Source organism: Desmodus rotundus, chromosome 9, assembly GCF_022682495.2.
Source record: "Desmodus rotundus isolate HL8 chromosome 9, HLdesRot8A.1, whole genome shotgun sequence".
NCBI lineage: Eukaryota > Metazoa > Chordata > Mammalia > Chiroptera > Phyllostomidae > Desmodus > Desmodus rotundus.
The window spans coordinates 40,599,442-40,627,126 of NC_071395.1; the positions used below are offsets into that span (position 1 = coordinate 40,599,442).

The 27,685-nt window shown below is 47.8% G+C and overlaps 1 protein-coding gene across 1 annotated transcript; it reads right to left on the reverse strand.

Moving 5' to 3' along the window:
- Positions 1-321: 321 nt before the first annotated feature.
- ACER1 (alkaline ceramidase 1) lies at positions 322-18,750 on the reverse strand. The gene is made up of 6 exons (XM_024568604.3): positions 18,636-18,750; positions 5,630-5,744; positions 5,406-5,547; positions 4,565-4,702; positions 1,793-1,930; positions 322-1,546 (listed from the first exon to the last, which is right to left on the reverse strand). The coding sequence occupies exons 1-6, from the start codon at positions 18,726-18,728 to the stop codon at positions 1,378-1,380; spliced, it is 795 nt and encodes a 264-aa protein (XP_024424372.1). The 5' UTR covers positions 18,729-18,750; the 3' UTR covers positions 322-1,377.
- Between the last annotated feature and the right edge of the window lie 8,935 nt (positions 18,751-27,685).

Here is a 27,685-nt window from a genome sequence, read left to right on the forward strand (position 1 = left end):
TGTCTAATGTGTGTCTCCTCATCAGGGCAGGGGCTCTGTACGTCTTTGTGGTCTTGTACCCCCAGGGACTGCTGTGAGCCACACAGTAGACAATATACGTTCGCTGAAGAGATGAGTGAGTGAGTGAAAGAACAGGTGGGATGATTGGGAGGATGACAGAGTGGTTTGGGTGGCTACATAGATAATTAGATGACTAAATGTGGATGGATGGATAATGGATAAATAATTGGATAAATGGACAGGTGGAAGGATGATTGAATAATTTGGATGGATAAATGAATAAAATGGATGGCTAAACATAAATGAATGGATTAATGGAGGATGAGGTATAAATAACAGTCAGTTAAATAGATAAATGGAAGGATAATAGGTGAGGGATGGATGGATGAATGGATGGATGAATGGATAAATAAATGGATGTTTCAATGAATGATTCAATGGATGGATGGATGAATAAATTAAAGGATGAGTGGGTGGACAGATGTCAGCCAGACTCCATGCTAAGCACTTTACATACATTATATTGTTTTAGCCACACAAATTCCATAAAGGAAGGAATATTTCCCTTTTACAGGCAAGGTGTTTGAGCTTTATAGGTAGGAAAAATCACTTCCCCAAGATTATACAACTAGGAAATGGTGGAGCAGGATTCAAACTTAGGTCTCCTGACTCCAAGCCCTGTGCTCTTAACCACAATTAAAAACATCCTCCCCTCCTCCCCTCACTTCTCCCCATCCCTCCCCTGTACTGGCTGCCCCAGCTCCACCCCGATGCTTGTGCCCTGACAGCGCCCACATTGCCCAGCCCATCCAAGTGTCCGTGTTGCTCCATTGTCAGCTGCTGAGATGGCCACAGAAGTCCACACGTGGCCTGCAAAGTCTCTGCATGCATGTGTGAGGGTAGAATTAAGTGACTAGAACACATGTCCATTCTTAGGGATGGCCCCTAAGTACCAGGGATATTGCCAAAGGCAGGTCCAAAGAGCCTGATAGTGACCGCCACTATCAGGTGCGTGTGAACGAAGTCCCAGCCTGAGGTCATTCCCAGCTGATGCCACATAATCACAGCAGCTGGTGATCTGGCCCCACCAGGTTGTGTGTCAACAGGGAAGCAGTGGACACAGGGAGGAAACGAAAGAGAACAGGAGCAGGTCATGGAGGGGAGCTGTGGCTGGCAGCCCCGCAGGGTCATCAGGCTGCTACACAGAGAAGTCTCGAAGTCCACCCGCTGCCTTAGGGTGGAGCCATGCAGGACGAGGGGGATGGGGAAGGGGAGCTGGAGGAAGAAACTGTGTCTCTCGGACTCCTGATCCAAGCCTCTCTCCTCAAGACACAGGCAAGCTGGCCAGTGGTTGGGGAGTCAAGAAACAGGCAGACGTCAGCAGTTCTTGCGGTCACCAGTGATTTCCACGTAGGGCAGCCCCACGGGCCAAGTGTCCCGAGGCCAGTAGCGGACTTTGAGGGTTTGGTCTGGCATCTCATACCTGGCGTCCACCAAGGCCATGGTGACCATGCCATAAGGGAAGGTGATGCTGATGAGCACGTGCCTGTGGGACACAAGGAGAGGGCAGTGAGGGTGCAGGGCCCCACCGGAGTTCTCTTCTTACTTCTCATGAATCTTAGCCATCCAAGGGAACCTTCTGGAACTGACTTCCTGGTTGCAGTCAGTTGCCTCTCAAACACCTAATACCCAGTATCTGTGCCTTCCCTCTGTGTCCCCAGGCTGCTGCTCCAAACTCTGATATCTGAGATGTTCTGGTTCTGGGGCCCCAGAGCACAGAGTAGGTGCTTACCAGATGCTGTGCAGGTAGAAGAAATTAATCTTTTGCCAAAAACTGCAAAGGAAGCGGTCACTGATCCAGCTGGCCAATGCAAAAGCCCACAAAACCACGGAGACCTCAATGAGATGCCGAAGCTCCTTATTATTGGTCCTGGGAAGGGCAGGCGGGAGATGAGGGCCTGAATCAGAGAGTAAAGCTTGCAGGGGCTGGTGAGAAATTCCTGCACCAAGGAGATGAGGCTGGGAAGAGGGGAGGGTCCAGGGTGCCAGGGGCAGGGGCTTCACTACGCTCATGGCTAACGCTTGCAGAGCACCTACAGGATGCCAGGCACAGTTCTACAAGTCCTTCAGGTAGAAACTCAGTCCTCACAACAATGTTAATATTCCCATTTTGCAGGTGAGAAACCTGAGACCCATAAGATTATGTCCCAAAGCCCCCCACCCAAGGTTACACAGCTAATAAGGGGCAGAGCTGGGGTTTGAACCAGGGTTGTCAGATTGGAGACCTCTTAACCAACAAGCCCCTCTGTGTTTGTGTTGGGGGAGGGGGGGGCGTATGTACCTGTGAGTCAGTGCTTGAAATTCCTTGTCTGTGTGGCTATGAGAATGTGTGTGTCTGTGTGTGGGAAGGTGATTCTCTGATGGCCATGTCTTGGGATGACTCAGGGTCATAGATTTAAGCTACATTTCCCTGAGGGCAGCACTAACCCAGAGTCCCTAGGAAACAGCATACTGGAGATCACATAAGGCGGTAACTCCTTTATGGTTAAAAGCAGAGGCCCTGCCCACTAGCCGAAAATGAGACAGTTTGAACAACAGAGAAAGCATAATGAGTAAGAACTGGTAAAATCTGAACAAAGTCTGTGGTCTAGTTAGCAGTTAATTTCCCCCTTTGGAGGTTATACTATGGTCACATAAGATGCTGCCACTGGTGAGCAGCGGGGGGCCTGGGGGAAGCTGGGGGACGAGCACATAGAACTCTGTGATGTTTTTGCAACTCGCTATGAGTCTGTGATTATTTCAAAAAAAAAGTTAAAAATGTAGCACAGTCACCCAAATGGGTTAAAACACTTCAGAAATGTAAACATCCTGGAGTTCATAATAATACTTAGAAACACAACGAACCTCATTGGTCCCTACTAGCCATAACCAAGGCACCAAATCATCGTTTTGATAAATAATGGGAAAGAATCAGTGGTCTCTCCTGTGCAAACTCTATTTCAAGGTTGGTAAGTGAAAGTCTTCGATGGAAGAGCTCCAGCTAATCCATGCAGAGGGAATAATAGAATCTGCCAGTCCCCCTTTTGCGCCCCCTAATGAGGTCACGGATGGAGGCAGGGGCCTCAGTGGCTGCTGAAGTCATTAGGTGACAGGTTGGTGGAAAAGTTCTCTAATAAGGTACGGGTGACATCATTCAAGTCCTCTGATCAACCTTAACAGCACCCGATGGGGGACAACCACTCTTTCTGCAGTCCTAACGGGATGGAACAAGAAGCACCCAGCACCACACGTGAAATATCCTGCCCCCCCCCAATTTAAACCTGAATCTGCATCTAACTATTAATTTGCAGGAAATAAAAAAAATAAGGAAACACATTGACAGATGCCATAGGAAGCAGGCAGTCAAATCAAGAACGTGGGATGTTCTACAGGACAAATGACCGAGTGTATGTTGCCAGCAGACGTGAACAGAGAGAGAGGGACTATTTTGAAATAAAGACTCAAGGGACAGGTTTGGGTCCTGATTTAAATAAGACCAGGTGTAAGAAGGCATCTTTGAGAAGCTGAGCAAAGGTCAATAGAACTCGGTATTAGATACTATTTTAAGGAGGTATCATTAACTTTGACAGACGTGTGTGTGCCATATCTCCCATTTGTCCCTCTGGATTCGCCCCTACCCTTCCTCACTGTGCCCTATGACCTGGGGGAAGGGATGTGGGGCCGTGCTGGGCTGTGTGGACCCAATCCAGAGTCTCCCTGTCCTTGGGCTTCCAGCTGGGTTGGCCAAGGGTTTCCAGCTGGGTTGGCCAGTGGGGAGCCCCAACAGGAAACCAAAGGGTGACGGAGGGTACTGTTAGGTTTATTTTCAGAGCCCCCTCTCCATAGGGTTGGCTCAGGCTGGCTGCAGCCAGCAACTGGAGGTGACAACTCTTGCTGAGGAGGCCTCACTGGCTCTCCCCTCCCAGACCCTTGCAATCACTCCCTCCCATCGCCTCTCACCCCAGGTCTCCTGATGGTCAGAGAATCACCCTGTTATTACCATAGGAATTTTAAATGACCCGTAGTAATATTCCTGCACACTGCCCTCTCATTTGTAAATAACCCTTTGATTCAACTCTCTCCAAATGGCCCCATTTGAGAGTCCCCTCTCTATCCTGCTAAGACCTAGTATGGATTAAAAAAAATTATTTATTGGGAGAGTGAAATCCTGAAAAATTAATGGGTGCCACAATATGAAATCTGAGGGGGAATAAATAAGGCAGGCTGGTAAAATGTCGATGGTTATTGGGGCTGGTTAGTGGGCACATGGAGGTTTATGGCACAACTCTCACTACCTGTATACATGTTGGGGCTTCATAATAAAAGACAAGCTCTGCAGTCAGACAACCTTAGGTTCAAATTCCAGCCATGCCCCTTGTTTGTGGATGATGTTGAGCACGGAGTTAACAAGAACTCTGTGCATGGTGAGTACGGGGAGGAGGGGAGGGGGGGAGGGGGGGAGGGTCGTCCTGCAGGGAGGATGGGAGCCCCCCTCCCTGCCATGGTGCCTGCAGCCACCACCCACTTCTTATACTCCTGGAACACGATGTAGAGGATGTGCACGGCGATGCTGTTGAGGGCATACGCGTTGACCGTAGGCTTCAGGAAGGACAGGAAGGTACTGACCATGGTGGTGATGAAGACGAGGAAGACAAACTGGGCCCTGGGGGAAAAAGGCTCAGTTGTTGGGGTGGTTGGGGAGGGTCCTTGGGGAGGGGTTTAGGCAGGATTACATGGAGATCTGGTGGCAGAGGTGGGTGAGAAAAGGGAAGGAGTTCCAAGGAGCCCAAATGGGCTCAGAGAAAAGTCTTAAAACTTCCAGGTGGGCTCAGCAGAGGATCCCAGGCCCAGATGAGTCAGTGAAGGGTACCAGGGCCCGGGTGAGGTCAGGCAAGAAATTGAGGGAGGGCCCAGGTGGGATTAAGGAAGGAAATGCAGGGGTCCCAGAAGCTACCACTTGAGGGGTCTTGGAAGGCTCAGAAGAGTCAAGGTCAGGAGAGAGTCTCAGAGGGGTCACAGTTCAAGAGGGGGGCCTGAGAGGACCATACAAAATATTTCAGGGAGCCCAGTTGATAGGCTCAGGGGATAGGTCCCTGGGGCCCAGGTAAGCATAGGCATGAGGTCCCCAGGTGAGCTCAGACAGGGTCTAGAGAAGGTCCCATGCTATCTGGGGAGGAATTCTAGGAGTTCCAAGTACTATCCTGAGAGAAGGGGACCCTGGGAACCCAGTTAAGTCAGGCAGGGTCAGGAGAAGTCCTGGTGTAGTCAGGGGAGGGATTTCAAGGACCACAAGGGGGCTCAGGGAGGGGACCCAGGAGTCCAGGGGGGTTGTAACAGGATCACCAGAGGACCGGCCCCCACTCCACCTGTTTTCCCTTAGGAAGGTGGGAAAGTAGCAGCGGGGCATCCATATGCCGTAGCCACCAGCCAGCAGCCACAGAATAGAGATCTCGTCTAGCAGTTGGCCCAGGAAGCTGAGTGTCATGTGGAAGTACATGGAGAACAGGCCTGGAGCAAGAGACAAAGGCAGGTGGTCAAGGAGGTGTCCCTTCCCATTCCCAGGGCCCCGCTGCCACAGACCCTCACCTACCTATGACCATGAAGAGGACACAGATGCCATAAGTGTAGCGGGAGCGTTTCTGGGCGTAGGGGTGCATCAGGAACATCATGAGAGGCCCAAAGATGAAGAAGGTGACATTGCTGAACTGGAGAAGAGGAGGACATGCAGAGGGTGTCAGACAGGGGAGGCAGAGGAGGGCTGCCCTATGTCCAAACCCTCAGTCGTCAGCCAGTCGGGTCACCTGTCTCCTTTCGGGCAATGCATCAGCCCAGAATTTGTCAATCTTTTCAGCTGATCTTTACAGTCGACAGGTCATCAGTAGATCCATAACTCCATCCATTATCCTATGGGTTCACCCATTCATTCATTCATTCATTCAATGAGCATGGCAAAAACTATCTGCTAACATTCTACCTACATTCTCCCCCTTTTCCTTGTAAAAATAATATTCCCCAAATTTTAGCTAGCCACACAGCTACTCAGCTAAAGACTACATTTTCCGGCCATCCTTGCAATACACTGTGTCCTTATGACATAGTGTGGCCAATGGGGTAGGAATGCACATACGTCTATTACTTTCAGGTCAGTTCTTAATAAGCAGCTTAAAGCTTGCATCCCACTTCCTGTGGACCAAGATGCAGCTGAACCTATATCTTAAGTTATGTGTACCACCTTTCTTCCTTGCTGTATAAACCCAAATTATGTTCAAGCGTCAGGAGGACATGGCTTTCAGGGAAGCAGGACTTAGCCCCAGGGCATGAACCCTTCCCACTGGCAATGGCTGGTGGAGGAACAAAGGTGTGACATAATTCTGGCATGGAACATGAGGGAAGGTCTGACGAGGGACTTCTGGGAAAGTTCTCTTTACTGAAATCAAGACCAGTGAAAAGGCCTTTGGAAATTATTGTGATGTTTAAGAGATGGCAGCTATTTTACAACCATGAGGAAACTAGGCTGAAAGTGAAGACAGATATTGAAAACAGTGTTTCTCAAACTTTTTGGTATCAAGACCCTCTTATCTTCTTAAATATTTTTGAGGACCTCAAAGACCTTTTGTTTATGTGAGCTACACCTATCAAGATGGACTGTATTACAAGTTAAATACAAGAATATTTCAAAATACATCACTACACAAGTACACATTTTCTTGGCCATCAGAGAAATGGTGTTATCACACATCGTCTGGCCACTGAAAGATTCCATTGTATCCTTGTGAGATAATCAGAGTGAAATAAAGGCAAATAATATCTTCATACTATTATGAAAAAATTTAGACCTCAAGGAATTTCTGAAAGGGCCTCAGGGACCCCAGAGGTCCCTAGACAAAATTTTAAGAACCATGTCTCTAAGGATATCAGAACAGAAAAATGAAAAGAACCAAGAAGCTTGATGATAAAAGATTTGTGACATATGCATAATGTCACCTGTGTTTTCCTGCTGTTGACCCAAAGGACCCCAGGCCTCACTAGCCTCTGAGTACAATTAAGGTCACAAGAACATTTGCACCAGAATTTCAATGGCTCAAAGTCCCTAACTTTAACACAGAACTTCAATGCCCTCAAAGTCTTTCCCAGGTATGTCAAGGTCATGGTCATGGTGAGTTTCACACACAAGCTCAGAAACAAGTATTCTTGTAGTCTTCATGACCTGCCAATTTGAGGTCAGCCAGCTAACTTGCTCAATTACACCCTTCCCTCCCCACAAAATCTTGACCTTGTAAAGGTCTTCTCAATTGTCTGTATCCCATCTTAGTGAAGGAATTGTGCCCTGTTAACTAGGGTACTCTGTCATTTGTTCAGAACCCTGATCTTAAGGATGCTGACTCAAGATTACAGAGCACAGCAGTGAGTGTGGGGAAATCATTCACCTGATACAACGTAACCGTCCACGAGTCTAGGTCCTGGAAACCTGTCCTGATTCTAGGGAAGCCCATGACTGTCCTTGGATCATGGTGGAACCAGCCCAAAAGTCACAATTTGAGGACCCAGCCTTGGCAAACTGGTTTCCCAGCCCGTGGTTCCAGCCCATGGTTCCACCCCTGTCCTTGTTTTCCATGCCACATTCTCATGTGCCTATCAATGGCCAAGGTCAACCACATCTCTGGGGCAGTCACCCCCACACACACCTGCCCTGTCTGTATCATGACACCCCATCCCACCGGAGAAGAACCTACCCCAAACCAAGCCAGTTAGATTTTCTCTTTGGGGAATTTAAAACGTGAAGCAGACACAGAACCTGGGAGTTACCAGAATTGAGTTGCACAGTTGGCAACTCTCTGGCGAGGCCTTTGAATATGGTCGTGATGTTTAAAGTATGGAAGCCATCTTGCCACTCTGAAGAGATAAGGCTGAGAATAAAAAACCAACACTCAAGGGCAGTTCTTCCCCTTCAGCTGAATCCTCCAGACCTGCACTCGGCGCCAGCCCTCCCAGGCAACTGGTCTTCCCATTTTCTAAAATATTTCAGTATTTTTGTAATGCATTCTCTCTCTCTCTGTTTTTTTTTTTCTTAAGCTAGCTTTCTGCTGCTTGAATCCAACAAAACCATCGCCATTAGTATATTAGCTATGTCTCTTTTGTAGTAAGCAACAGAATATGATTCTGGTGAACTTGCACCATAAATATTATATTATGTGAGTATGTGTGTGCATATTTCCTTCCTTCCTTCCTTCCTTCCTTCCTTCCTTCCTTCCTTCCTTCCTTCCTTCCTTTAATATGTGGAGCTCATTAATCAAAGAAAATGCAGAGACAAGAAAAACCAGAAGCCAGAATAGCTCTGACCCTTGAATGAACAATCTTTTCAGGGGACAACTTTGGGCATGAATGGAAACAACTATGCCCAAGCCCCAGATTCAAATTCAAACAATCAGTCAATAAATCAATCACATCCGTGACTCTCGTAAGTAAAATCCAAACTCTTAAAACTTGGCTTATAGACTTCCGGCCAAGATGGAGGCATAGGTAGATACACTGTGCCTCCTTGCACAACCCAAAGAAGGACAACTACAAATTTAAAATCAAAAAACAACCAGAACTGACAGAAAATTGAACTGTATGGAAGTCCAACAACCAAGGAGTTAAAGAAGAAACATTCATCCAGACCAGTAGGAGGGGCAGAGACAGGCAGAGAAGAATCACGGCAAGGCGGCGGCTGGCGGACTGGGCAGTCCCACGTCTTGGTGTGCAGATAAACCAAGAGGAACAACTGGGGAGCAAGACAGACCACACAACCCAGGGGAAATAAAGCCTCAAAGACTCTGATTGAGAACACCCTTGGGGGTTGAAGTGGCAGTGGGAGAAACACAGCCTCACAAGAGAGTTCATTGGAGAGACCCACAGGGTCCTAGAATGTACACAGGCCCACTCACCCTGAAATAAGCACCAGAAGGGCCCAATTTGATTGTGGGTAGCCAGGGAAGTGACTGAAAGTGAGCCGAGAGCTGAGCAAGTGGCATTGTTTCCTCTCAGACCCCTCCCCCATATACGGCACCACTACGCAGCAACGTGGTTTGCCCCACGTTGAACACCTAAGGCTCCCCCGCTTTAAGTAACAGGCATGCCGAGACACACAAAAAAATGGCCCAAATGAAAGAACAGATCAAAGCTCCAGAAAAAATATAACTAAGCAATGAAGAGATAGCCAACCTATCAAATGCACAGTTCAAAACACTGGTAATTAGGATGCTCACAGAATTGGTTGAATATGGTTGCAAATTAGATTAAAAAATGAAGACTATGCTAAGTGAAATAAAGGAAAATATACAGGGAACCAAGAGTGATGGGAAGGAAACTGGGACTCAAATCAACGGTGTGGACCAGAAGGAAGAAATAAGCATTCAACCAGAACAGAATGAAGAAACAAGAATTCAGAAAAATGAGCAGAGGCTTAGGAACCTCCTGGACATCTTCAAACTTTCCAACATCTGAATCATAGGAGTACCAGAAGGATATAAGGAAGACCAAGAAATTGAAAACTTATTTGAACAAATCATGAAGGAGAACTTCCCTAATCTGGCAAAGGAAATAGACTTCCAGGAAGTCCAGGAAGCTCAGAGAGTCCCAAAGAAGCTGGACCCAAGGAGGAACACACCAAGGCATGTCATAATTACATTACCCAAGATTAAAGATTCTCTCCTGGAGAGAATCTTAGAAGCAGCAAGAGAAGAGGACACAGTTACCTACAAAGGATTTCCCATAAGACTGTCAGCTGATTTCTCAAAAGAAACCTTGCAGGCAAGAAGGGGCTGGCAAGAAGTATTCAAAGTCATGAAAGGCAAGGACCTACGTCCAAGATGACTCTATCCAGCACAGCTATCATTTAGAATGGAAGGGCAGATCAAGTGCTTCCCAGATAAGGTCAAGTTAAAGGAGTTCATCATCACCAAGTCCTTATTATATGAAATGTTAAAGGGACTTATCTAAGAAAAAGAAGATAAAAAATACGAACAGTAAAATGACAACAAACACAGTTATTAACAATCGAACCTAAAACAAAAACAAAACAAACTGAGCAAACAACTAGAACAGGAACAGAATCACAGAAATGGAGATCACATGGAGGGTTATCAGCAGGGGAATGGAGAGGGAGAGGGGGGAAAGGTACAGAGAATGAGTAGCATAAGTGGTAGGTAGAAGATAGACAGGGGGAGGTTAAGAATAGTGTAGGAAATGTAGAAGCCGGAGAACTTACATATATGACCCATGGACGTGAACTAAAGGGGGGGAATGTGGGTGGGAGGGTGTGTGCAGGGCAGAGGGGAATAAAGAGGAGAAATGGGACAACTGTAATAGCATAATCAATAAAATATATTTAAAAAACAAAAAAACTTGACTTATAAACTCCCTCTATCAACTCGCCTCTCTCCACCTTTAAGTTTAAATCCCAGCAGAAGGAATAACTCAGTTCCTCCAAATGAGCCATACTTACTCTTACCTCCTACCTCCAGGGGTCTCCATGTGCTGTTCCCACTTCGAGGAACACTTGGCTCTCCACTCACCCCTCCTTGCCAGGCCAACTACTACTTCGTCGTCACCTGGGTTTCACTTTCTTCTAAAGATTTCCCAATCCTCCAAGGCAGGGTTAAGTGGCCTTCCTTTGTGCCCAATGCTGCCCCACTTCCTCATACTTGTCCAGCTACTCTGGAACTGCTTGGCTCTCCTGCTAAACCTGGCTTTGAGTCCATGGGCTGTGTCTTCTCCATTTTCCATTGTAATCTCAGGAACCAGAATATAGTAGGTACTCAAGTCTTTCTTGTTGACTGGATCTCAAAACAGATTCAGGTGGACCCCCCATTGCATGCGTAAAAACACTTGACGGAGGGCCTGGATAGAAGGGTCCATGACTGTTACTTTCTTATCTTTTGACCACACACCTTTGCAGAGATTGTTTTTAATCCGCGCGCGCGCGCACACACACACACACACCCAGAGTCCAGCGTTCTAGTTCTTGTTTGGCAATGAGAAAATTGAATCTGAGAGGAGGTGGTGTGACTTCTCTGAGGTTGCACAGCTCGGAAAGACTCTGAGGACTGATTTGTCCTCTGCCTTACAAGACAGGGAGACTAGACAGGTGGCAGCAATGAAGAGGGAGCTTCCCTGCTTCAGTGAATAGCAAGGGCTGCTGCTGCTGTTGTTGTTGGGGAGATAATCATAACAGTCTTATTGGTGGTGTAGCTGCTCCATGCTCAGAGGCCAGCAGAACTGAGCCAGGAGCATGGAATGAGGGCAGAGCACCAGGTGGAGCCTATGACTAATGGGCGACAACTGGCTCCAGAGTCTCTGATAGCATCAGAGAAGATGCCAGGGTTTCCTCCCTGTCCTCTGGGGCTGGGCCCCCAAGTTTCCCAACCGTTGGCCCCACCCAGACTCGGTGAGGCAGGAAAGGCACCATCTGGAATCATGTCCAGAACCAGCCCAACTCTCAGCTCTGGACACACCAGGGCTGGACTCTCTGGGCCCCAGCCCCATCAGGTGCCTCATTCATTCATTCATTCATTCACTCACTCACTCACGCAGTCACTCAACAATCATTCCTCCAGTAACTACTGTGTGCTCAAGGACCTTAGCAGTGCCTGAAAACAAGTCCCTGCCTTCGTGATGTGTATCCATTCAGGGTTTGAGGACATTCTGTGCCCCAATTTCCTGCTCTACCTCTGAGCACCATGGTGAGAATTAAAGAACAAAGGGGCCCAGGGCTGGGAGTTTGTCTGTTGTGTTCACTGCTGTGAACATCTCAGTGTCTGGAATAGTGCCTGGCATGCAGTAGGTGCTCAGTAAATTTTTGTAAACAATAACGCATGCCAAGATACATGTGAGTAATGCACGCAGTGCCTGGCACGGGAGTTGTGACAGCTGTGTACAACTGTTTAGTTGTTGTTCTAGTATGGCTGCTTTTTTATCACCAGTTCCCAGCAGGGCGTCTGGTAAGTAGATGTGGCTGGATGCCTCAGGGCTGGAAGAAGGAAAGGAAAGATCAAGGGAGGGAGAGAGGAGAAAGGGAAGAAAAGAAATAAGAAAGAGGGAAGAAAGACGTGGGAGAAGAAGGGGAGGAGAAAGGGAGGAAGGGAAGGAAGAGAATGAGGGAGGGAGAGACTGACCTGAATTGACCCCCCGCCTCAGCCTCAGGAAGAGGCAGAGGGGGATCCCCTTTCTCATTTACCTGATCACCCTGGGCTGAACCCGTAGCCCCCACGACCACCCCGCCCCACCCCACACCCACTAGCAGCTTCTCTGAAGATCCACTGTTTCCCTGGAGTCCACCGATTTATTCTCGCCTCCTTTATGCTCTGTGCCCTCCCCACGGGACTGTGACTTCCTTAAAGAACCAGGAAGACCTGTTTTATCCTCAGCTGTGTCCCCAATACCTATCATGCTGGGCACCAAATAGACACTCAAGAAGTTTGTTGAATCAATCAAATCAATGAACATGGCCGAGGCCACTTTGCATATTCTCCCCACTGCCCAAGCTCAAACTCCCGACACGCCCGCCTGGCTCTGTCACCTGTCCAGGACCTCCATGTGCATCCACTTAACAGGTGAGCACAAATGTTGGGGCTGGGCTGAGCAACCCATGGGACTTGTTTGCATGAGTTAGATGCACACAGTGAGTTGTTAACGACTCAGTGGTCAAGGGAGAGAGACTCTGGGACTAGGTGGCCTGGGCTTCACACTGGAACTTCCAGCATGTGCAACTTTTGTGCCCTGGCAATTACATGCTGTGTCAGCCTGGGAAGGAAACATAACCTCTCTGAGCCTCTATTTACCCTTCTACAAAACGGGAGAATAAGAGTGCCTACTTCATAGAATTGTTATGGGGATTAAATAAAATTAATTAACATCAATATAATGAACACATTGACACTTTTGCATCTCTGTGCTATGTCTACTTGAAATAATAATAGCTTCAGTTTATTTAATGCTTAGGATGTGCAAAGAGCTGTGAGGTTTTTAAATATCAATATCTGGTTTTAAATTGAGATATAATTCACACACTGTCAAATTCACTCTTTTGAAGTGTACACGTCAGTGGGTCTTGGTCTATTCACCGGGTTGTGCAACTATCAACACTATCTAATTCCAGAACACTCCACAACCCCCAAAAGAATCCCTGTCCCCATTAGCAGTCACTCCCCATCCTCCTCCCCCAGCCCCTGACACCCCCTAACCCACTTTCTGTCTCTGGATGTGCCCGTTCTGGACCTCTCACATACATGGGATCACACACCATGTGACCTTTTGCGTCTGGCATCTCTCACTGAGCACCATGTGTTCAAGGTCCCTCCACGCTGTAGAGTGTCAGAGCTTCGCTCCTCTTGACGGCTGAGTCGTATTCCACGTGTGGATGGCCCACAGTGTGCTTGTCCATCACTAGCAGCTGGACGTGTAGGTTGCCTAGTCCCAGCTACATCCTTTCCCTGGCTCTATGAAATAAGTGCCGTCAGCACCCCACAGTTGCCCCCTCTTTGAGTGTGTGCTCAGTAAACATTTGCTGAGTAAATGAATGAATGAGATTTCCTTCCCTAGCACATATCACCATTCTGTACCCTCGACTTCTGTGGATTGCCTGTGCCCCTCGTCCCCCAGGACACCAGTCCCCCAAGGGCAGGCGTTACTGTCTGCTCTGATCACCACTGTGGCCCCAGAGCCTGAAACAGTGCCCAGCTCAGTCGATTCTTACTGCATAAGGAGCAAAATGAGGGGTTGTTGTCCCCTCGAATCAGAGTCCCTCCCCGCAGGAGGCCAGAAGGGTGGAGGATCACAAATGCCTGTTTTTCCGAAGGAGGAGAGAGGCCCAGAGGGACCCATCCAGTCCGGCCAGGATGTGTCACCAGCGCGATCGTCAGCTCCGAGTGTGTAATCACTTGATTAACGATGTCTGTGTTCCCTGAGGGCAGGGACCATGCCCTCTAGGTTTTCTGCAGGGACTGGCAGACCGGAGGTGCCTGAAATTAATTGCTTTTGCCATGAATGTTGATGAGGAAAAAGGCAGAGAAGGGAGGTGTGGTTTAGAGCTCATGGGACCTGCCAGCCACAACCAGGGGCTCAGAGAGGGGGCAGGTCTCCTACCTGAGTCACCCAGCATTCAGGGAAGACAGGGGCTGGAATCATCACATGGCAGAAGCCAGCTTCAGGGAAGGCTCCATTGGAAGAGGAGGTGGGAAGGCTGTCGGAGGGGCAGGCATTGCAACCTACACCCCCCCTACACACTTTCCCTCTTTGGTGCCCCCCACTCTTACCCACCCCCCACAGTCCTACTCACCCCCGCCTCCCTGCCTTTGTCTATGTACTTCCCACACCAGCCATGCCATCCCTTTGTTCTATACCCAAGCACCTGAGAGGGAGTTTTCTGGAGAGAAGATTGTTTTTAATCCTCGCCCAAGGATATGTTTATTGATTTTAGAGAGAAAGGGAGGGAAAGAGAGAGAATAATTGATGTGAGAGAGAAACATCGATCGGTTGCCTCCTGTACGCGCCCTGACCAGGAATCGAACCCGAAACACTTTGGTGTATGTGACAACGCTCCACCCAACTGAGTCACGTGGCCAAGGGTAGAGAAGATGAGGTTTGGAGCTTCTGAAGCTTTGACAGGATCCCAGGGGGAAATGCAGCATAGCTGCCTCTCGGAGCTGGGGGGCCTTGAAACTTCTTCCCACATCACTTGGAACTCTCCTAAGATATCAGCAACCCAGAAGGACACCACACCTGGAGGTCACCAAGCCAAAGGAAGCAGGTGCAAACTGGAGTGGCCTACACCTTGACCTTTCCCGTTGCCCCACCTGATTCAGTCCCTCCCACACCCCTGACCTCTGTTCCTGTTCGATACACTTTTTTTTGGCTCTCCTGGCTGGCTATGAAACCCAGCAGATGTTCCTGCTGCCCCACATCTTTGACTCCCCCTGCTCCCCAGTGCCCTCACAATGGAACACACACTCCTCTGCCCGGCATTCCTGGTCTGGCCGAGGGAACCTTGCCAATCCTTTCCCTCCCCTTTACGCATTGAGGTCCCCTCCCCATTCAGCAAGTGGAGACCTCATATCCCACCCCCATGGCTCCTCACTGCCCCGATTCTGGCTCCTGTTTCTCCCTTTGGGGCTCACACCCATGGGGCTGAGGGACACATTTCTAACTCTGAAGCCCCCTCCACATCCTGGGATGCCGAGCCTCTCTAAGACCGCAGCATCCCCCAGCACAGGCTGTTTACAACATTTGTGTTCAATGAATACAAATAGATCTCAAACACTGCAACCCAGCACTTACAGCATTCATCTTCATCTCTGCCCATAGACCAGCCACAGAAACACACTCTTCCCTTTCCCAAACTGGCCAGCCCCTCTTTACTTCCAGGACTAGTCCACCCTTTCTCTCTCTTCTGTTCTCTTTTTCCAGGCTCCTACCCCACTTTGCGAGCTCCTGTTCACCTTTCAAACCCCCAGCTCTTAGGTGCCCTCCTCTCTGAAGCCTCCCATCACCTGGACTGAGTCCGCTAGTGCTTCCTTTTTCCATGCCCTGGCCATGTGGGGCTGGGCTCTCCCCCGCCTCAGGCTCAGAGCTCCTTGCAAGCAGAGCGATTAGAAAGCAAAATATTCTTCAGGGATCAGCATTTTCCAATTATGAGTTGTGACTCCTAAGTGGACCATGATGAAGTCCACAGGAACAAAATGTTTTTCCTAATTTCTGCTATGGCCCTGACTGGTGTGGCTCAGTGGGTTGGACGTCATCCTGCAAGCTGAAAGGTCGCCAGTTCGATTCTGGGTCAGGGCACAGGCCTGGGTTGCAGGCCAGGTCCCCAGGGCAGGGCACTCAAGAGGCAACCACACACTGATGTTCCTCTCCCTCTTTTTCTCTCCCTCCCCCTCTCTCTACAAATAAATAAATAAATAAAATCTTTTAAAAATATTTCTGCTATGTATTTTGTCTTTACATACCTAGCTCAAAAACATTCCTATAAATAGCCGCATAATATTTCAACAGAATGTATCCAGCCCTACACAAAGTGGTAAAAATATTATGGCTTCTTTTTCATTTATCCACTTACTTATTGCAATTGCGATGACTCAGAGATGACTTTGTACACAATCTCGCCATCTACTGAGATTACCTCTTTGGTTAAAGTTCCTAGAGGTATGATTCGGCACCAGAGGGGGCGGGGTTATTTGTAAATTCATGTCTGAACACAAATCGTCAGTTTCCCACAGGAAGCTGCAAAATATGAATGTGCCCACATTCACTAGGGAATAAACTCATTTTTGAGAGGCCAGAAAAGAAAACATCTTGTTTTCACCCTGACTGGTGTAACTCAGTGGGTTGGGCATCATCCTGCAAATCTCCAGTTCGATTCCCAAGCAAGGCACATGTCTAGGATACGTGCCAGGTCCCGGCTGCGGGCATGCGAGAGACAACCTATTGATGCTTCTCTCACACAGCAATGTCTCTCTCCCTCCCTTGCCCTCTCCTTAAAAATAAATAAATAAAGTCTTTTTAAAAAATCATGTTTTCTGCGTGACTATGTATATATAAAACTATATCAGAGCCTGGTGAACTACAGCCCACTGTCTTGTTTTGTGTGGTCGATGAGCTAAGAATAATGTTGACATTTTTAAAAGGTCAAAAACTTAAAAGAAGACAACGATATTTCAGAACACATGAAAGTTATATGGAATTCACATCTGGGCGTCCGCAAATGAACTTGAATTGGCACCTGGCCGCACTCATTTGTTGATGTTAGGCCTGTAGCTGCGTCCCAGCTACAGTAGCAGAGCTGAGTCACTTCTACAGAGATCCTATGGCCCCAAAAGTCAAAAATGTCAACTGTCCTGCCTTCCCAACAGAAGTTCCCCACGCCCTGGACTGTGTGATTTACTAGCTGTGATGGTGGGTTTGAGATACTCAGACGTGTGGGGGGGACCCTTTGTGATGTAACTCAATTCCTTGTATCCTGCCATGTTCGCCAGAGCCTTTCGATAGAAGTAAAAATACCCAACTGTGTTCCCACCAGGGGAAGGTAAGTTTTGTTTTGTGAAACATTTTTTTTTGTTTGATAAGTATCTGGAATTGCAGGCACTGGGTGATGATGGTGTTGAAATCTTGTATGTGCCGTGAGAAGAAAGCGTTGTTCCGCGTACTGCATTTAGAAACTGGCTGGAGAAGGATGGAATTTGGAGAATTTTACGTGAGACCGTGGCTAGACCCAAGCGCAGCCCACACCTGAGCCAGCCCTCTCTCAGTGCCTTCTGTGAGGTGGGCTAAACAGAGAACATTCTGGACCACAGGGACTGCCAGGGAATGCAGAGAGGACTTCAGAACGTCCAGTCCTTCTCTGCCTCCAGGGGCCAGCATGTTCAGCCCACTCCCATTTTTCAGGTGGGGGTACTGAGTGCCAGAAAAGGTCAGCGTCTTTCGCCAGGAGGAAGGAGAACTGAGAAGACCAGGGGTTGCCCTTGAATCTCAAAATCCTGCCTCCTAGTTCTGAGAAGCAGGGAGCTCAAAGCTAACAGAGTCAGAGGGACTGACCCTCCTGGGACCAAGCGTCCCTTCCCCAGCCTGCCAAAACGCTCTCCCGGGCCCGCCAAGCTCCTACCCCGCTCTGAGCGCCAGGGTGATCCTGCACGTCCTGAGCCTCCCTGAAGGCCTGTTTCCTCACCTGGAAAATGGGATTAACTCAATACAGGGTGTGCGGTGCTGAACTCCCAAGTCATTTGAAGAGTAAAATAAGATTTTTCATGTTAAACATCTAGTACAATGCCTGGCACACAGGGAGCACTCAACAAAAGCCACTGCATTGCTCGCCATTCATTGGTCACCTACTGCGCGAAAGGCACAGAGCGATGCACACGGCCTGTGTCACCCGCCATCCCAGGGGCTCCAGGAAGGCAAGCACCCTGCCTTGGTCACCATGGTGTCCCCAGCGCCCCTCACAAGGACAGCATGGCCACATGTATCTTTGTCCGTTCTTATATTTCAGGCTTTGAGAAATGCCATTCCCATGGAGGCATCCAAGATTTGGGGGCCCTTCCAGTGTGGGGCGAGGGGAAGGATGACTGACTGTCCTGGTATTCCCAGAACTGAGAGGTACCCTGGGACATGAAACTTACAGTGCTGAAACCAAGACAGTCCCCAGCAAACTGGAATGAGTTGGTCACCCTGGGCTGGGGATATAGCTGAGGACAAAGCAGCCATAGTCACCTCCTCCAGGAAGCCCTCCCCGATCCACTGTCCCCCCCGCCCCCCGCTGGTTGTGTGTTCCCCATTACAGCACCATCACCTTGGGTTCACCCTGTGAATGCCTAGAGTCACTCTTTTTGGTCCTTACTGCCTTTCCAAAACCTACCACATAGCCTGATGCCAAATAAAGACAATAAATGAATGAAAGCCATTGCTCCTGGCCTGACACACGAGCAAACGGAGGCTCAGAGAGGCAAACTGCTCAAACAGGATTCCACAGCAAGGACGTGGAGGAACCAGGCTTTGAACCCGAGTCTGGTGAGACTCTACCATGCCACCCCACTCCCGCCCCATGCTCCCAACCACCTGGCCCTCACCGTGTTGTAGAACTCGGCCACCAGCTCCGAATGCTGGAAGTTGCTCTCACACCAGTCCACCTCGGAGCTCTGGTAAGCGAAAATGCTGGGCATGGTGACGCAGCGCCCGCTGCCCTCTGGCTGCCTCTGGCAGAGAAAAGCCTGCAAGCCTAGTAGGGCTGGGCTCAGGTGAGGCGGGGAGAGGACAGCTTGGTGCTCCACAGCATGCTGGGAGGAAAAACCTGCTGAGCGGCTCTCCAGTTGCACCATGGCTGCCTGGTAGTGTGGTGGTGGCTGCCCTGGGCATAAGCTGAGGGGCTGGCACTGTCCAGGCAGGGAGGGGGTGGGTGGGATGGGAGGCCCCCCTCCTCGCCCACTAGGAATGAGAGTCAGTGGGACTGTGTTAGAACAGTAATTTAAATAATAATCATCATCATCCCACTGAGATAAGTGCCCTTGCTATCCCCACTGTACAGATGAGCAAACTGAGGCAGAGAAAGCAAAGCCACTTGTCGCGGGCATGCAAGTGGTAATGCCAAGATGTGAAAACAGGCTGGCTGAGTCCAGACCCCAGGCTGTTAACTATTAAGTTTTCCTACCTGGCACCATCAAAGCTCCATGGTGTCATTTCCCATATCAAGGGCAGACCTCTGCACGCCCTCCAGGGAGCTCTGCTCAGCTCCCTTGTTGTAGGTAACCTTGCCCAGTCGTTTCTCCTTGGGGAGTCTGTTTTCCTGTCTGTGCTCTCCGAGGTTGAACTGGATTTAAGCCATGTTTTTTGGGCAGCCAAGACCTCATATGCCTACAGTGCCACAAATTCCACTGGCGGCCACCTTCAAAGCCCCCATGAAGGGAAGAGTCTACAGAGTCCGGGTCTCAGGTCCCTGGTCCTGGCTCCTAAGGGTTATGGAAAGCTATGGTTTTAGAGGCAGAAAAAACCAGAGTTTGAATTCTGAGTTTCTCCTCTTCCTAGGCTGTGTGACCTTGGGTAAGTGAATTCACCTCTCTATACCTCGGTTTGTTCATCTGTATTATGGAAAGATGGTGATATACCCAACTATTACAAAGGTGCACGGAGCTAAAAAGAGTTAAAGGCTTAGCTCACTGCCTGGCTCAGAGCGGGCCCCACAATAAATGGTAATGAGTTTTCTTATTGTAGCTGGCTTTAACTTTAAGGCAACCTTATAGAATGATAATAATAGTGGCACACTGTTACTGACTTACCAGCACCAGGCTTTTTCTAGGTGTTCAATATTCAGTATTACCTCATTTAATGCTCTCACTTAACTCTAAGAGAGAAGAACTACAGTTATCTCCAGGTCACTAGGAGAAAACTAAAGCCCAGGGAAGGTAAGCAAGTTAGCCAAGGTCACGCATCTAGAGAGTGAGTGGGCCAGGCCACTTCGCCTCTCTGAGCATCAGTTTCCTCATCTGTAAAATAGGAATAATCGTAGTACCTCCTTCTGAGGACTGATGTGAAGCTTTAATGAGCTGATACAGTGTTTCCCTAGGAAGACAATTTTTGGACCTGCATTCAGAATCACTGACCTGTGTAACAAGTAATCCACTCCCTTTTCAATTCTCACTAGTTCGAGGAGAGGGGCTCAGTTGGTGCTAATGCATGTTTATGCCTCTTAACACTTAATCCCAGTGTTTGATTAAAAGCCCTTCAGTAGGTAACAGTACCCAGCTGGAATGTTATGACACTGTTTACATTGTACTTATTTTTTAAATGAGCCTGTCTTATGGCTGGTCCTATCCATTCGCCATTCATGGCAGAGATACAAAGTTTCTTTTGAAAAATAAATTGATATAAGCTTTATAATTCTGCAGGTGGTTACATAAATCTATACATGAGTGTGTAGAGACGCACTCATGTATAGTGAATGTACAAGCTATTGAACTCCGAATGAGGTCTGCAGACCCCATCACTGTAAATTTCCTGATCTGGAAATCATATAGTTACATAAGATATACCATTGGAGAAAACTGAGTAAAGGATACACAGACCTTTCTGTTCAATTTTGGCAACTTCTTGTGAGTGTGTGGTTATTCCTAAATAAATACTATCTTGAAGTAATTGATTTAGGTTTTTAGTTGACAGATAAACATATCAACAAAATGTGGTACATCCACATATTGGAATATTACTCAGCCTTCAAAAGGGAAAATCCTGACCCCTGCTACAACACGGATGAACTGTGAGGACATTATGCTCAGTGGGGGAAGCCAGACTCAGGAGGACAAACACTGTGTGATTTCATTTACATGAGGAACTAGAGCCGTCAGATTCCCAGAGACGGAAAGTAGATGGTAGGTGCCAGGAGCTGGGGAGTTAGCGTTCGGAAGGTGAGAAAGCTCTGCGGATGGATGGTGGGGGTGGCTGCCCCACAAAGTGAGTGTGCTTAATGTCACTGGACTGCAAACTTAAATATTGTTAAGGCGATACATTTCATATTATGTATATTTTACAATTTTTAAAGGCAACTGATTTAGGTTTTGAAGGGAGTTTTACTTTACAAAATATTTTCAGTAAATAAGAGTCCAGGAGTAAGGCAGATATAGGGAAATCCTGAGGATGGTCTGTGAACATCAAAACTTTAGGAACTATTGAGGTTTTGCATGCTGCAGCCTCAGCCCAGAGCTGGTGCTGAAGGAAAAGAGATTGATGTTGCTGGTACTGTTACCTACAAAGCATCAAATGTATCCACATTCAGACTCTGCCAGGTGCCCAGAGAGCCACCTTCGAGATCCTCTGAGAGATGAGAAGACGTCAGATGTGGAAATGAAAGAAGGTTCCCAGAACCTGAATTCAAAGCTTGACCTGACTGCATTGTCCCAGAGCAATAACAACCCCACCCTAGCCATAGCCCTGACCCCCAATTTCTCTGTCTAGGAGGGCCAGGAGAGCATACGTACACCCCTACATCCACCCCCACCCCCGCCTCTCCCAGCCCGACGCTGTCCCCTTAGAGTGACTATGAGGACGTGGACCAGACAGCCTCTGAGGTTCTTCCCTGCTCGGATCTAGGGCAGGGCACGACTGCCAGCATCTGGCTCTTCTGGACCTCTGGGGAGAATTAAGCACAGGAAGCAAAGTAGTGCCAGGCGCCCACGCCCAGCCCAGCCTAGAGAGTTTGGGAAATCACCGTGCACAGAGCTGACTAGGAAAATAGGGCAGCCAGACAGGTGGGTGTGTGGGTGCTGAGGTCAGGGGAAGAAAGGAAGCTAAAGAGCAGGTGTGAAGAGCCAGGGCCTGGGAGAAGGGGTGTGTGAGTTTTCATGACTACTGCAACAGTGGCTTAGATCAACATACGTTTATTATCTGACGTTATGGGCATCAGGGTTCAAAATGAGTTTCATGGGGCTACCAGGGCTGGATCGTGCTGGAAGCTCCAAGGGAGAATTCATTCCTTGCCTTTTCTAGATTTTAGCGGTTGCCTGCATTCTTCGACTTGGGGTCCCTTCCTCCATCTCCAAGTGCATCATGTCCCTTCTGATTTCAACATCATACCTCCTTTTCCCTGATGTTACTCTCTTCTAAAGACCCTTGTGATGACGTTGGACCCTCCCAGACAGTCCAGGATAATCTCCTCCTCTCAGGACCCTTAATTCAATCACACATGCAAAATCTCTTTTGCCACAGAAGGTAACACATTCCCAAGTTTCAAGAATGAGGACATGAACATTTGGGGGGAACCATGAATCTCCTTTCCACAGGGGGAAGGAGGTAGGCCTGGGGATTCTGGGGCTGGGGGCTGAGGATGGGGATGAAATAAATTGGGGTTGAGATGCACATGAAGATGGATGGGGGATTAGGCTGAGGATAAGGATGGTGTTGAGCCTGGAGACAGACTTGGAGTGGGTGCTGTGGGAATGGAGAGAAAGATGAGGTTAGGAGGGAGCAGGGGTTTGGGAAGGGACTTTGAAGGGGCTTCCTAGGCTATGAAGGACGTGATTGGGCAGTTGATAAAATTGGAACATAAACTGTATACTAGATATAGTGTTGTAGCTGTGTACGATTTTTGTATTTGATAAATGGTGATTATGTAAGAGAGTATTCTAGTTCTTAGGAGACACATGCTTAAATATTTAGGGTGAAGGGACTGCTATCTGAAACTTGCTTTGAAACAGTTCTGCACACAGCTCTGGTCAGGAAGCTCAACTGGTTAGAGCATCATCCTGATAGGCCAAGGTTGTGGGTTCAATCCCCAGTCAGGGCATGAATGCATAAATAAGCGGAACAACAAATTGATGTTTCTCTCTCCCTCTTCCTCTCTCTCCCTCCGCAAATCAATATATTAAAAAAAGAAAAGAAATAGTTCTGCAAAAATGGAGGGAGAGATGGAGGGAGGGAGAGGAAGAACGGCAAAATGCTAGTGACTGGTAATTCGGGTGAAAGATACATAGAATTTTGTTGTACTCTTCTTGCAATTTTTCTGTTGCAATTGAAATATTTCAAAATAAGAAGTTAAACTGTTGACTAGTGAAAAGTGTTGACAAGGATGAGGAGCAAGGAAACTTCCATCCCTGACTGGTGGAAATGGGAAATGGTCAAAAGAGAGGATTTTAGAAAACAATTTGAATTATCTAGCATATTATTGGGCAGGGTAGGTCAATTGCTAGAACAGGAAAATACCGCATATCTCAGCACCTTAAAAGTGCATTTCTCACATAAACAAAGTCCATTGAGAGTGTACGTCTACTCTGGGAGGCTGTCTGTCTATTGGTCCGGGTTCTTTTCATCTCGTAGTGCCTCCATTCTGAACATGTGACCTCCACCCACAAATTGTGGCTTCTACCACCAACATGAAACTTCCACTGTGTCCCTCCTAGGAAAGGAGAGGTGTGGCACACCGGATCCTTAAGCACCTCAGTCCAGAAGGATGTACCTTACTTTGGCATACTTTCTATTGGTCAAAATGAGTCACGTGACCCCAACTAGGTGCAAGGGTAACCGAGAAATGTAGTCTCTGGCTCAGTAGCTGCTCCTCAGTCGTACCCTACAGAAAAGGAGCCAGGATTTTTTGTGACAAAGTGGTTGCCTCTTCCACATTCAATTAAGTTGCAAATGACCATATTCTGCATTGGGAACTTTCCTCCCAGATTCACAACCACTCTCACAGGTGGCTCCCAGGATTCATGTAAAAAGATTATTCAGAGCAGCCGTGCTAGTCACAGTAAAACCCGGGGATTACCTAGAATATTCCCGATTTGTAGATTTGAAAATGAAATGGCGGGGCATTCATTCAGTGAAATGCACATAAATAAATGAATACAGGGACATGCATTAATTTGAATGACTCTCAACAAGTTCATGCTGGACCAAAAAAAAATTAAAATGTGTCACAAAACAGTACATTGGGTTACAGAATGATTAAAAAAAAACAAGCTACATTTAACAAATAGTATTTAGGGCAGGGCTGCTACTCAGCAGTCGCACACCTGCATGAGTAAGTCAGTTATTCCAATATGGCGACATTGGTTGGTAACCAGCTGCAGCAGCAAGCCTCCCACACCCCCGCGTGGCTCCTGCCCACCCTGGCCTTGTCCCTGTGAAGCCAAGGGCTTCATGACCCAGCAGCCAAAGGGTCAAGATCTGGTAAACATTTTTATATGCTTTATGTTTAGGGAGACATGCATATGTGAAAAAGTGCTTTAAAAAAGGAAAGGAAAGGAAATGGAAGGGAAGACAAAGAAAGGGCAGGGAAGGAAAGGAAAGGGAAGCAAAGGAAAGCAAAGGAAAGGAAACGAAAGGAAAGGGAACGAAAGGAGAGGAGAGGAGAGGCGAGGAGAGGAGAGGCACTGAGAGGAGAGGAGAGGAGAGGAGAGGAGAGGAGAGGAGAGGAGAGGAGAGGAGAGGAGAGGAGGGTCCAGAAGAGTGCTCATCTCTGTGGGAGGACCAGGGGAGAGGAGGAGCTTACAGTCATGCAGGGGTTTTCACTGCAGTCAGTGTGCTTCCTTCCTGTTTGCCTCCCAATACACCCGTAGAGCAGGGGGAGGTGTCATCAAATCCCTCAGAAGTCATCCTCAGAGATGTGGGAGCTGCTTCTGCTTCAGCCACATCCCCAAGTGGCCTCAGAGTTTCAAGAAATTCATTGCAATTGCCTTCTAATGTGACTTAACTCCATTGCTCACTTGGAGAAGCATTACCAAACAAAATGCAGGATACCTAGTTAAATCTGTATTTCAGGTAAGAGAATGAATAGTTTTCAGGATAAGTGTGTCCTAAATATTGTACAGGACCAACTTACTCTATATATTTTGCTTGTGTATCTGAAATTCAAGTGCAAATCTGTATTTTCACTTGCTCAATCTGGCCATCCTAGTTTGGAAGTGTCTCCTTGCCAGAAGGCCTGCCCCATTCCTACCTCCAGTAAGAGAATTCCATCCTATGGATCTTTCTTTGCCTCCTCTTCTGAAACCCAGGAGCTCCCAGTGGTTATTCCCAGGTCAGTCTTTTGTTGCCCTCCTTCTGTTATCCATCTGTAGGTGACAGTTCAGGAGACAAAGTGCCTGCTGGGATTTCTGCCAGATTTTGAACTTGAAAGGATTTAGGCTTATAAATCTAACCCTGAAGTCCAACTTTTCTCTTCAGTGTCACAGCTGAGACCACTCTAGTCCCAAGGGGGAGACTCTGCCTGTCCCTTCTCAGTCCCTCTTTTAAAATGAGTTATGGACTGAATTGTGTCCCTCCAAAGAAAGATGTCAGTGTCCTAACTCCCAGGACCTTGGAATGTAACCTAATTTGGAAACAGAGCCTTTGCTTTCGTTGCATCCCACACATTTTGATGTGTCTTCATTTTCATTCATCTCAAAGTATTTTCTAATTTCCCTCATGTGACCACTGTTTTTGCCACCTGGAAGTCACTAAGGACCTTGACAGATGTCTCAGTGGAGTTTTGGAGGGAAAGTCTGACTAGAGTGTGTTGAAGAGACAATGAAAATGGAAGGAGTGGAAACCGAGAGGAGATACAACTCTTAAAATAATTTTTATGTAAATGAGAATAAAGAGATGGATGATAGCTGGAGAATGGTGTGAGATCACATGTTTAACTTAAAAAAGAAATAAGAAGAAGAAGAAAAAGGAAAAAAAGTGCCCTGGCCAGGTAGCTCCGTTGGTTAGAGCTTTATCCTGATGTACCAAGGTTGCAAGTTCAATTCCTCGTCAAGGCACATACAAGAGTCAGCCAATAAGTGCATAAATGGGTGGAGTAGCAAGTCTATGTCTCTCTTTAAAAAAAAATTAGAAAATTTTTAAGAGAGGAAAAACTATCATGTGTTTATAGGTTAATGAGAATAAACAAGAAGAGAGGATACATCTGATGTTGTAAGAGAAAGCAGAGACTTAACAGAGTGATGACCTTGAGCGGAATGGAATCCAGGGAGGTGGCCAGTTGACCTTGGCTGGGAGCAAGACAGCTCTGTCGTGATAACAAGAAGGAAGGCAATGCTGATGGCCCAGATACAGGGAAATGGGTGAATGTGGTGGGATGCTGTGGCCATTCTCGTCTGTGGCTGTGTTAGCTCAGAGGATAGCAGGCAAGGTCAGAGCTTAGAGTTAGGAGGAGGGGAGAGGCTTGAGGGGAGAAGGAGAAGTGGGATGTTACCATATGAGAGTGGATGAATGAATGGGACCAGAGAGTGTAGTAGGGTTGAAGGGCAGTAGATTAGTGGTGAAGCATCTGAAGGGAAACCAGTTGACATGGCTGTGTATCCGGCTGCCCGGGAGCAGATGAGGAGGAGATGGGGGATTGGCTTCAACTAGGCTGTTTGGCCAAGTAAATGTGACTAAACAAGAGGCAGACAAGGGAGTTAAGAGTGTATGTCAAGGCCCTGGCCGGGCACCTCACGTGATTAGAGTATCAGTTTTGTAGTGGAACAGCAAATCTCTGTCTCTCTGTCTCTGTCTCTGTCTCTGTCTCTCTCTCATCAATAAAAAAAACAATATATGTCAAGGAGTTACGGTAATGACAGACCGTGGCTCTAAACTGAGTGAGGGGAGAGAGGGAGAGGTGGAAGGATCCGTGGGTCCCAGGCTCCGGCAGAGCTGTTGGAATAGGAATACCAAATGGAATGAGCTGGAAAGAAAAGAAATGTGGGTCAGTGAGCAGGGTGTTTGAGAATCAGGAAAGGGATGAAATTTTTGGAAGTGACAAGGTCTAAAATAAGAGCATGAGAGCCGGAGGCAAAAAGAGCTGAAGAAATTGAGAACCACATTTCTGGAAGCATAATCAAGCTCAGTGGTTCTCAACCGAGGGCAATTCTGTGGGGCATTTGTCTGGGGACAAATGTCTGGCAATGTCTGTGGACATTTTTGGTTGTCACAACTTGGGGGATGGGAATGATAGTGACCTTGAGTGGGTAGAGATCGGAGACGCTGCTCAACATCCTACAGAGTTCAGGGCAGACCCCACAAGCGAGAGTGATCCGGCCCCAAATGTCAGCGGTCCGGGACTAGGGGACCCTGGCTCATGTGGATACTGAAGTCACTAAGAATTACGCCACAGAAGTTTTCAAGACAGGAAAAGTGAACCAGGAGGTGCAGCAGTGAAGGAATGATAGGGCACCACCTGAGGGTTGATAGATGAAGCAGAGAAGGTAGCAGAGAGTATTGTCTGATAACTTGTGAATGTGAAGCTGCAGAGTTTTAGGGAAAAGTAAGAAGCAAGGATGGAGCAAGGACACCTGCCTCATCCCAAGAGACACAAAAGTATGAAGAGTTAGGAGAAAAAATAGCCACAACTTAAGAGCTTGAGGTCCTCAGACAAGAGCTAGGCTTCTGTTGGGCTGAGAAGGTAAAGAGAAAGTTCTGGGAAGAAACTGAGAATGTGGGAAATTTTGCTCAGGAAGGACCATGACTTCCTGAGGGCACAACTGAAGCATTTCAGGATTTGTGGAGGATCATTACAAAAGGAAAAGGCACACGTTAACGGGAAGAAGATATCCACAATGCACACATCTGACACAGGATGTATTGCCAGAACACGTAAAGAACACGCACAGCTCAATGAGAAGAAGACAAACAAAATGGCAAAGGGTTTAGGGCAGACACTTCCGAAAGAATATGT

Excerpts from the sequence above, each read along its gene's own strand:
- ACER1 (XM_024568604.3), bottom strand. The coding sequence starts at position 18,728 with ATGCCCAGCATTTTCGCTTACCAGAGCTCCGAGGTGGACTGGTGTGAG. Across the intron at positions 5,548-5,629 it reads TGTCCTCTTCATGGTCATAG|GCCTGTTCTCCATGTACTTC; the intron begins GTAGGTGAGGGT and ends CTCTTGCTCCAG. Across the intron at positions 1,931-4,564 it reads GTGTTCCAGGAGTATAAGAA|GACCAATAATAAGGAGCTTC; the intron begins GTGGGTGGTGGC and ends TGCCCTTCCCAG.